Source organism: Hydra vulgaris, chromosome 09 (assembly GCF_038396675.1).
Source record: "Hydra vulgaris chromosome 09, alternate assembly HydraT2T_AEP".
Taxonomy (NCBI): Eukaryota; Metazoa; Cnidaria; class Hydrozoa; order Anthoathecata; family Hydridae; genus Hydra; species Hydra vulgaris.
This window is the reverse complement of record NC_088928.1, coordinates 31,822,907-31,833,859: the sequence shown is the minus strand read 5'-3', so window position 1 is coordinate 31,833,859 and position 10,953 is coordinate 31,822,907. Positions and strand designations below refer to the sequence as shown.

At 29.7% G+C, this 10,953-nt stretch overlaps 3 protein-coding genes across 4 annotated transcripts; all 3 read left to right on the top strand.

The window, feature by feature from the left end:
• Window positions 1-342: 342 nt before the first annotated feature.
• Window positions 343-1,431, top strand: LOC136085405 (uncharacterized). Its single transcript, XM_065806707.1, has 2 exons — window positions 343-914; window positions 1,107-1,431. Exons 1-2 carry the CDS (start codon window positions 343-345, stop codon window positions 1,414-1,416), a joined length of 882 nt encoding a protein of 293 aa, XP_065662779.1. The 3' UTR covers window positions 1,417-1,431.
• A 428-nt stretch (window positions 1,432-1,859) lies between these two features.
• Window positions 1,860-3,209, top strand: LOC136084718 (uncharacterized). Its single transcript, XM_065805376.1, has one exon. The coding sequence runs from the start codon at window positions 1,872-1,874 to the stop codon at window positions 3,195-3,197; it is 1,326 nt and encodes a 441-aa protein (XP_065661448.1). The 5' UTR covers window positions 1,860-1,871; the 3' UTR covers window positions 3,198-3,209.
• Window positions 3,210-7,290: 4,081 nt separating this feature from the next.
• On the top strand, window positions 7,291-10,953 carry LOC100197708 (probable splicing factor, arginine/serine-rich 5). 2 transcript variants are annotated; one of them, XM_065805375.1, is made up of 2 exons: window positions 7,291-7,420; window positions 7,705-10,953. In XM_065805375.1, the coding sequence occupies exon 2, from the start codon at window positions 9,667-9,669 to the stop codon at window positions 10,498-10,500; it is 834 nt and encodes a 277-aa protein (XP_065661447.1). In that variant the 5' UTR covers window positions 7,291-7,420; window positions 7,705-9,666; the 3' UTR covers window positions 10,501-10,953. The 2 variants fall into 2 exon arrangements, with proteins under 2 accessions (XP_065661447.1, XP_065661446.1); XM_065805374.1 differs by having other exon boundaries at window positions 7,310-7,420; window positions 9,652-10,953.

Here is a 10,953-nt window from a genome sequence, read left to right as displayed (position 1 = left end):
GTAATAATTAGGATATTATTAAAGAATAGGATCATTCCCTATAAACATTGTTAGAGATTGATAGTTTTCCCTCTGGACAATATTATTAGTTCGTATAATTCCCCATGGATTGTTTCACAAATAACTCCATTTAGAAATTTTTTTTGAAGGAAAAAATTTCTAAATGGAATTATTTGTGCACGAAGGAATTCTAATTTTTATAAACGGTAATAAAAGCCGTAACGGTAAACTTAGATAAAATATTATACGAGAGGGAATAACGACTTCATAGATTTTTGATGCAAGTGTAACATTTAGCATAAATTTAGTTAAAAAACTAATTATTTCGAAATTCATATAAAAATGGGTAGAACACCTAAAAAAAAGAAGATGATAGGACACAATAAGATAAAACGGAAAAATACAGAAAGGTTGAGGTATATTTACCTATTGAAGTTCCCACTGAGGGAGTTACCTCAGAGACAGCTTCCATCTAATGGTGATATTCTTAGATACTATCAATTTATCCTTCGCGAGTCACAAGTTAAATACAAACCCACTTCTACTAATGTTGGTTGCAAATTGAAATCGAAATCCAAGGATCTTGTTTGTGAAAATGGTGTTTGTACAGATCCTAATAGTTCTTGCTTGGTATCTAGGATTAAAAAAATTTGGGATAATGCTGGGTTTGGCAAGAAACTTGTGATTTGTGGGTACAATATAAAGACTAAAATCATTAAACTTAATTTAAAATACAAGAAATTGATTAAATTGTCTTCTCTAAACTGGAACAGCAGTCTTGATAAGCAATCAAAGTTAGAGAAAGATTTTCTCACAGAATCCTATCAGCTTTTTGACATCTCGACTAAGAATTTTAAAAAAGATATTCTTGCTGATAGATTGAGAACAGATGATGCCAAGCTGGAAGATATAAAGTAAGTTCATTAAATAACACTTTTTTTAGTAGTGAGATTTTTTTCCAATTAAAAGTAACTTAAGTAATAGCATATTATTTCCTTTAAAATATTTACGTTTAACTCTTTACATGGTTTGGTCATCTTCCAAGAAAAACTCGAACAATTATTAATTTATTTATAAATGGCTTAATAGATTTAAATATTTCTTAGTTTTTATGAAGACCAGAAGTTACATAGGAAAGGATATATGGAAGCAAAAGTCGATGAAGACTACAGTAGAAGAGTACTGGATGCAAACAGGAGAAAGAACAAGCTAGATAAGTTGAGAGAGAAAGAATTAGAGAGACAGAAAAACTTAAAAGATATCAATGATGTTTTGTTGTCACATGACTCCATGACAGAAGAGAATCAATTCAGCAGTGAGGAAGAAAAGTCAAACGAGGACTGTGAAATCAGCGAGGAAGATGATTTCCTGGGTAACGGTCGGAAACGCAGGTATAGTATTGTTTTAATAACATAGTTGTAATTTTCACAAGCTAAAGCTGTTTTTTTGAAAAGTATATAATTATAAATAGGTAGAAAAATATTATAAAATGATACCTAGGTACAATTCTGGAGATACGATAAATCTAGCAGTAAATGTTGAAAAGCTCATTGAATGTACTGCTGTTCCAGCAACAAGGTTCAATATTGGTAAACGAACTCATCTGGCAATTTTAAGTGAAGTATTTAAAGCTGGAGGTATAGAAATTAATGATATACCGCTTTCAAGAAGCGCACTTCATCGAAAAAAGTTCAAATATGTAGAACTTGAAGGAGACTCGGAGTGGATTTCAATATCTAATCATCTTAAAGGCCGACGGCTTATTCTTCATTTTTGATACCAAACTGTTGGAACAAATTACCACTGGGCTTAACATTATCCAAAAAATTGAGCGACTTGCAGTCTCAATGAGTTCCCCGGATGACGATACCATGGAAGACCATCTTTTAGGTGTTGTTCAATGTCCCTCTTCAAAGGGAGTTAACCAAGCAGAACAAGTGCACAATCTTTTAGAATATTACGGATGTACAGAGCAGATCATTGGTATATGCTGTGATACAACTGCAAGCAATACAGGCGGAGTAAATGGAGCAGTCCAAATTCTTACAGATATTTTGAAATTACCAATTTTGTGGATAATGTGTAGGAGACACATATATGAAGTACATGTATCTCACTATATGGCTCCCCTTACTGGTGAGAAAACTAAAGGTCCAAGAAGTGCTCTTTATGTCAAGCTAAAGAACAAGTGGTCTGAAATCTGTGAGAAAGTGAATGAAGTGAAAAATTTATGTAAATTGGACTGGCAAAGAGATGATCTGAAGATTGGCTCTGTTCTTCGCACTGTTGCAGAGGAAGCTAAGACATTTTTGACTAATGCAACTACTGATATAGTGTTTTCAAGGAATGATCATGGTATAGTTTGTAAGCTTGCCTCCTTCTTCCTTGGAGTGGAAGTACAAGATTTTAAGTTCCATCAACCTGGCACCTCCCATGAGGCAAGGTTTTTAGCAGATGCGATCTACATCCTTACTCTTTATATGACTAAAAATATCAGTAATATCTTGACAGAAAAAGAAGTGCTGCAGTTGAAGGATGCAAGTTTGTTCATTGCAATTTGCTATGTTCCATGGTTTTTAAAAAGTTTTTTAGGATTTCTGGCTCCCTACAATGATTTGAAAGCTATCCAGACAGCCTATGCATTGAGAAAAGTTAGTAAGAATATTGGAAATGCTTTGCTTCTCAGCATGGGACGCAACACGTGGTACTTAACTCCGCAACTCTGTGTTTTGTCCTTTTGGGATAAAGAAGTTCCTTCTGAAACAAAGCTAAGAATGCTGTTAGCTCTGATTGAGTTTGAAGAGCCAAATGAATTTCAGCGTTGTAAACCATCAAATGTACAAATTGGAGAGACCACAGAGCTACCTGAGTTGATTTCCGAGCAAAGCTACCTTCTTTTCAAACATTTTAAAATATCAAGAGCAAGTATAAAAGAATGGCTTAATAATAGTCTTAATACTATAGATGTTTTTAACCATCCTCAGTTGCTAGATTTTATTGCATGGATCAAAAACATATCTGTTGTAAATGATGGTGCAGAAAGAAACATTAAGCTCATTAAAGAATTTTTTTCAGCTACTAGAGATGAAGATCACCTTCAAAATGCACTTTTTGTAGTTAAAAAGTCTAGAAAAAACTTGACTAAGACTATGACTAAAAAGGAGCTTGGGAACTGTTCAAAAAGTTGTATTTTTTGAGAAATGTTTCACCGCAATAAATCTTAAATTTGCTAATAAATATTAGTTTTCATGTATTTTTTTTTGTATTTTCATATTTATAAATATAATCTATCAAGTTAAATAGTAGAAAACAATAGGAAATGATTTATACGCATCTAATTGTTTTGTTTTAATTTTCTAAAATGTGTTTTCTATTAATATTAAGCTAGCTTAACATTAAAACAGTAAAACTCAGATTTTACATCTAGCATTTCCTGTCAAAATAAAACCGTCAAATTTTTTTAGTACTTATTTAGGTCACATAGAATGGGAATCAGTAGAGAGCTTTTTTTTTTTTTTTTTGGACACCCTAATGTACACATTTATGTGTGCATACATATATATACTGATGCATATAAAAACTTTTGAATATTTTCGAAATAACAAAAACATACAAAATGGATTCAACTTATCTGAATGATTTTGAAAAAATATCGAATTTATTTCAAACCAATACTTTTAATTTAGCTTATGAATCTGATCTTAATTATTTTAATGAGATTAATGGATCGAAATTCCAATGCTCTTACTTTTATCCAGATAAAATTAACAGCATATTAAAAAATAATAATCGTGATTATTTTAATATAATCCACCTTAATATCAGAAGTTTAAAAAAGAATTTTGATAGCTTTTTAAATATTTTTTAAATATTTTTAAAGATTTGTCAAACGGAATATTTTTTTAACGTTATTTGTTTAACTGAAACTTGGCGTACAGAAGAAGATTTTAAATCAAACTCTAATCTCCATCCTACAGGTTTTAATACAGTGTTTATAGAGCTTAATATTAATAAGCGTGGAGGAGGAGTTCTTTTTTTCTTTACATAAAATAAAACATTGAGTATAATATTAGAAGCGAAATGAGTGTCTGATGAAAATATCGAGGTTTTAACGGTTGAAATTAAACAAAATATTTAAAAATATTTTACAAAGCTGCTGCTATCGGCCACCAACTCGAAGAACTGAGTACCTAAGCAATTATCTTGTTCATAATATAATAGAAAAAGCTAGTCAAGAAAAGAAAAAAAATTATATACTAGGGGATTTCAACCTAGACTGTTTACAAGTTTCATTGTACTGATACTGTTTGTATCAGTACAATGAAAAACAAAGCATTACAAAGTTTTATAACCATTTATTTGAAACGGGAACAGTACCTATTATAAATAAACCCATCAGAATTACAGAGTTCTCATTCTCCTTAATTGACAACGTTCTTACCAACGACTGTTTCAATAAAACGCTCAAAAAAGGTATTGTAAAAACTGATGTTTCGGATCATTTTCCAATTCTTTCTGCTTCGGCGCTGACCTCAAAATTTAAACAGCAACTTTTACATCAGGACTGGAGCTATATAAACTTTAATGAGGATATAAAAATTATCTATAAATCTTTTTTAAATATATTTTATAAAATCTACGAAGCAAATTTTCCGTTACGAGAAATTATTCTTAACGCAAAAGATATTTCTTGTCCTTGGATTACTAAAGGAATAAAGAAATACTCAAAAATAAAACAAAAACTCTATGTTAAATATCTTTAAAATAAATCAGACAAACATAAAAATAACTACACAGCTTATAAAAATCTATTTGAAAAACTCCGCAAAAAAGCAAAACAAATTTACTACTCTGACTTGCTTATAAAACACAAACATGATTCAAGGCGGGTTCCGCAATTAATGAAAGAAATTGCTGGCAAACATAAAACAAGCACAAATTTGATGTCGAATGCTATAAAAGTAGAAAATAAATTAGTTACCGATTCAAATGAAATTGCTGCCGAAATCAATAAGTTTTTTTCAACAATAGGACATAACCTATCAAATAAGATTCCTTATGTAGACAACAACTCTGTTGACGAATTAATATCGTCACCAAATTCAACTATAAATTTTTCAAATCTAAATTATTATGAATTTGAAATAGCATTTAAATCATTAAAAAGGAATAAAGCAATTAAGCCTGATGATATAAATGGAAATATTATTATTGACTCTTTTAATCTGATCAAAGATATCCTCTACAAAGTCTTTGAAGCATCTATTACTCAAGGATCTTTTCCAGATAGTTTGAAAATAGCAAAAATAACTCCAATCTTTAAAACAGGTGATCATACCAATATAACAAACTATCGTCCTATCTTAGTTCTACCAGTCTTTTCAAAAATATTAGAAAGAATAATGTATAACAGAATATACACTTATCTTATTGATAATAAACTCCTTTATAAAAATCAATTTGGTTTTCAAAAAAACGATTCTACTGAACACGTTATTCTCCAAGTAACGCGCAGTATTGCCGACTCATTTAAGAATTCTCAGTTTACACTAGGCATATTCATTGACTTGTAAAAGGCTTTTGATACTGTCAATGATCATATTTTAATTAAAAAGCTGGAGAGCTATGGCGTAAAAGATAATTACCTAAATTGGTTCAAAAGCTACCTAAGTAATCGCAAACAATTTGTTTATAATAAAGAATCTTCATCGCAAATAATAACGAATATAACATGCGGTGTCCCCCAAAGGTCCATACTTGTGCCACTGTAATTTTTATTATACATAAATGATCTTTACAAAGCTTCTAACTTAACAACCATAAATTTTGCGGATGATACAAATTTATTTCAGTCGCACGAAGACATAGATATACTTTTTAATAAAATAAATAATGAACTAAAAAGAATATCATATTGGTTTAGAAAAAATAAATTGTCTTTGAATACGGATAAAACAAGATTTTTACTTTTTTACCCAACCTATAAATAAAAGAAAATCCAAAATATATACGAACTAAATAATTTTAATATTTTATGTTTTATGTTTAAATGTAAAGAAAATGTCCTAGTGTATTTATAAATCTCTATAATTTAAAACCCAAAAACAAATATGAACTTCGTTGTGGTAAAAATATTCAAGAGCCATTTTGAAAAACAAAAATTGACCAGTTTTGTATTTCTTATCTCTGGAATAAAATAGTATTACCTAACTTTTATTTTCTTTCAAGTGGTCTTTTTCTTCCTTTAAAAAGAAATTAAAAGAAATAATATTTTCAACACAAAATATATTCATCTATTTTTAGTATTTCAAGTTAATATGATTTAATACATTATTTTTGTCAACTGTATAAAGAATATAATTTATACAACATATATTAAATACTTTATATTATAATACTATTCATTATTGAGAATGTTATAAACCTATATTATAAAATATTATGTTAAAACTTGCTTAACATCTAAAGAGTATTATAACGCATATGTAATTTTTTTTTATATAGGGCTTCATGATAAGATCATGTGATCTTCTGGATGTCCTACCAGTAATATATTCTCTTTTCTACAAAATATTTATTCTTAAAGTTTATTATTACTTATAAGTATATTTTTTAAAATAAAAAAATTAATAAAACAGTGCAAAAATTTTTGAGGAAATTTTTTTTTGACCTTATTCGTAATTCTATGCTTAAGGAAGCCAAATAAGATTAGGCAAATAATTTGGACAAATAAGATTTGATTCTTAGACAGTGACGAATCCAGGAATTTTTGATGAGGAAGGGGGGGGGAGAAGAATGTTGAAATATTTTAGTATTTTGTATCACATTTGTGACTCTTAAAAAAAAAGGTCCTTTATTTCTAAGTTTTTTTAGGACTTTCAAATTCTGAGGGAGGGGGGGTGAGGAGTGCTTACATCCATTTGCCCCCTCCTCCTCTGGAAATGTCACTGCTTTTAAATAAATATTTTTAGTAAAACTTTTTAAATGAAATTTTTTTCTTTCTTTTTTTAGTTTATTTTAGGTGCTCCAAGAAGTCGTAACGGTCTCATCACAGAGCACCGCGGAAGAGCATTTGAAAGGAAGTTCACGCTTCCTTCCATACCGATGTTATAAAACTTGCCCATTTTTCATTCATCAAAGCCCAAATTTTTATTCATCAAAAGATTTTATTCAATAATCTTTTAGCGCTAATGTGTAAAGTTTAATACGTCCTTAAAATAATTTTGTTCGAAAATCTTGCGCCAATGTTATAAAATTATAGTTTATACAGATTTTTGTTTGTTTTAGCATATTTTAGTGTTGTTGATAACATGAACTCAGAAAAAAAAGCCTGGTAACTGACTAAATCCAATTTGTTCTTGGGAGGCTCGAAGGCGCATTTCTCACTCAAGAAACGCGATTTGGCACTCGTTTTGTATCCGTAAGTTTTTTTCTAATATGTAAATGAGTATATAAAGTTACTTTGAATAATTGTGTTGTTAAGATTTCCAAAATGGTATATTTTATGTTTAAGTTTTTAATCTAATAATATTTAAGTGTTACTTGATTAATATTTTTGATGTTTAACATAACTTTTATATGATTAGTGACCAAGAAATTGTTAAGTCATTTTATTCATCGAATATTTTTCATTTTTATTTGTTTGTGTGGTACCCTATAGTTTTTTCAGGTATGCACTCGTAAATTTTGTTCTTTGCTTTCTAGAAGCATCGGTGGATGAGATATCGAAAGTAAATTATCACTCTTACCGTAGCTCTAAGTGATTAAAATCACTTAATTTATCATAACTAATAAGTTATGATCTTTATATTGTATAGCATTGTTGTGTTAAGCTTAAGGAAACAAATCATGTTCACCTCATAAAATGCATTTGTAGTACAAGACGGAAAATCATTTGTTTAAAAATCCTTTTATGCTACTTGAATTGGATACCTTTTAAAAAATTGGGCTTGTTCAAATCACGGATTTTACATATTTATTTGTTACTCAAATAATTACCTTTTATGGCTGCTTGTACCTTTTTTAAATCGATCTTTGAACAAAATATGTAAGCAAAGTAATCTCCGCCTTTTGATAAACTATTATCCCTAAAATATGACAAATCTAAACTGAAATAGACAACTTGGAATCAATCTTTGACCATAATTTTTATCATACCAAAATCATATAAATTAATCTACTTTTTCCAAAGTTTGCTTTAATTTCAACAAATCTGAATCACAACCACTTCCTAGTTTGTATACTTAAAACTTTCACCCAAAGAAAATAATATCTCTGCAAATTTTTATTTAATTTATTTTTGTTTAATATCAATGTTTTTTTATGAGTTCATTCCAAATGAAGAGCAATGTATCTTTATCTCCTTTGGATAAAATATTAAAACTTGAAAAGTAATTTTGTTTAAAAATTTTTAAAAGGCAAGTAGATTTTGACTAAATTAAAATTATTTAAACTTATAATCAGTAATGAAGTAATCTTTCAAGAAAGTTGTAAAATACGAGAAAAATCATAATGGAAGTAGGTATCTTGGAATTAACCTAAACTAATAAATCAATCAACAAATCAAAATAAATATTATACTCGTCTTTCAAATGTATGCTTTAATTCTTACAAATCATGAGCCAAAAATCAAGTTGTTAATTTGTATACTTAAAACCAAAGAAAAACCATAAGTATGCTAATTTTATTTTATTTATTTGGTATGATATTTATACTCAGATGATTACCAAGTTTCCTGATTGATTGATTTCAACTGAAGAACATTGTAATCTCGTAAGTTCTCTGGAACAGCTAAAAATGTTAAAACTAAAAAACTTATTCACTTTCAAATCACTTTCATGAAAGGCAAGTAAGTTGATCCAGACAAAAACTGTAATATATACACAGGCAAGTTTTTCTGGCATTGGTAATGTAATTCACACAGTTTTGAGGATTTTACAGAAGTTTAATTATTATTTATGATGTAGCATAAAATTTAACGAGCTCAAGCCATATGGTTATTAGGTTTCACACAATTAAATTAAGAAAGTTCTTTGGATTTAGTAGAAAACCTCTAATAGGAATTAACAACTTCAAATTCATCAAGTATTTCTGGAAAACTATCTGCTTAACATGTGCTATTAAAATGATATTTAAATTGTAATTGCAAAAGCATCTCATTTTATTCAACATAACACTACAATACCTGTTCGATATGATTTCTAATGGTTTGGCATAACATGTATACCTAATTTTATTAATAAACTTTAACTACGTTATATTTAGTAGCATAATTTGATTATCTGATGTCTTGGATGTAATTCCTGCCATGAAATTATTATTAATTTATTTAAATTGTTTAATGAATAATTTTATCATAAAGTTTATAAACCAGATGTCTTATGTCTTCATTATATAAACAAAGATAAGAAGTTTAATTCAAAATCTTTTATGGTTATCTATTTTTAATTACCAAAAATCAAAATGCTTATCTCTTTTTAAAATGGAAGAAAGTTTGATTATTGGAAATAATACCTATTGTCGAAATTTTTTCATTTGCAGGATTTTTTTTACCAAGTAAAAGTATCATGAAGACATTTATTTGCCTTCAGTCTTTAATTTAATCTGAAGCTACATTGGAAATTTATGTTCTAATACCTACCTTTTTTATAGTTATTGCTTAAAAAGATGAGTAGTGAGTTGTTTGTTGGCAATCTGAACCCTGAAGTTCGTGTTCGTGATCTTGAAAATTGTTTTGGACGTTATGGTAAAATTGTGCGTTGTGATTTAAAAAAAAACTTTGGATTTATTCAATTTGAAGATCGCCGTGATGCAGAGATTGCCATTCAAAAAGAGAACAATCGACGTTTATTGGGATCTGATATGACTGTTGAATGGGCACGTGGTACTGTTGGGGACAAAATGCGAGGTAATGGTCCACCACCATTTCGCAAACCACATTCTCCTGATCGATTTCAAGGTCGTGGTGGTCCTCCTTTTATTAGTCGTCCTAGATCCCCGCCAGTTCGCGGAAGAGATCGTTCTCCAATTTTGAGAGGAAGAGATCGTTCTCCTGGTATTCGTCAAGCAATGGGTCGCGGAAGAGAGCGTTCTCCCCTGGGAAGAAGTTTTCAGCCATTTCCACCACGCGAAGGTGGAAGGGATGATAGATTTGGAGGACGTCGTTCGTTTGATAATCGTGAAAATTTTAATGATAGTTCAAAGTTTAGTGATCGTGGTCCGCCTACTAGAGGAAGTAATGATAGATTTCCACCAAGAGAAAGATTCAATCGAAGCGAACGATTCCCAAATGATAGACCTAGTAACCGAGGGCCTCCTCCTGGTGATCGTAGTTTTAATCGTGGACCACCACTAAATGAACGAAGAGGGCCTATGGAAAGAGGAAGTCGTGGACCACCACCCAGAATAAATGGTTTTGACGACCGTAGGGATCGATTTCCTGAAAAACGTGATGGTTTTGGAGAAAGGAGGAATTTTGGAGGTGGCCCAAGACGCTTCTAATTCTGTGGTGTTAATCACATTTTAACTTTAGATGTTATGCATTTAAAAAATAAAAATGAAAGATCAAAACTTCAAAGTACTTTATTGATGCCTTAATGAAACAGTCATTAAGCTTCTGCATATTAAAAATCATCTACATACTTTGTTTTTTGAAATGTTATAACAAGGGAAAGGGTACAGCCAATGAAAACACTTTTCAGGAATCAAAACATATTTGTTCAAAGTACCTGAAGTCAACCTACTATAGAGTGCAATTTTTTGTTTAAAAAAAAGCTGCAAAATGTGCTATGTATCAAAACACAAAAATGGTAATTTTTGAAATGCAGAATGCTTAGTTATGACAAAGAGTATGTATATTGCATGATTTGTTTTAATCAGAATTTGATTTTATGATTTTTTAAATAGTATTCTTTGTATAATTATTTGCCTTTCAAATGTTTATCCAAATAGCAA

Bases quoted from the DNA above. Each gene is read 5' to 3' on its own strand.
- LOC100197708 (XM_065805375.1), top strand. From the start codon at position 9,667: ATGAGTAGTGAGTTGTTTGTTGGCAATCTGAACCCTGAAGTTCGTGTT.
- LOC136084718 (XM_065805376.1), top strand. From the start codon at position 1,872: ATGGAAGACCATCTTTTAGGTGTTGTTCAATGTCCCTCTTCAAAGGGA.
- LOC136085405 (XM_065806707.1), top strand. From the start codon at position 343: ATGGGTAGAACACCTAAAAAAAAGAAGATGATAGGACACAATAAGATA. The intron at 915-1,106 runs GTAAGTTCATTA...AATATTTCTTAG, and splicing joins GCCAAGCTGGAAGATATAAA to TTTTTATGAAGACCAGAAGT.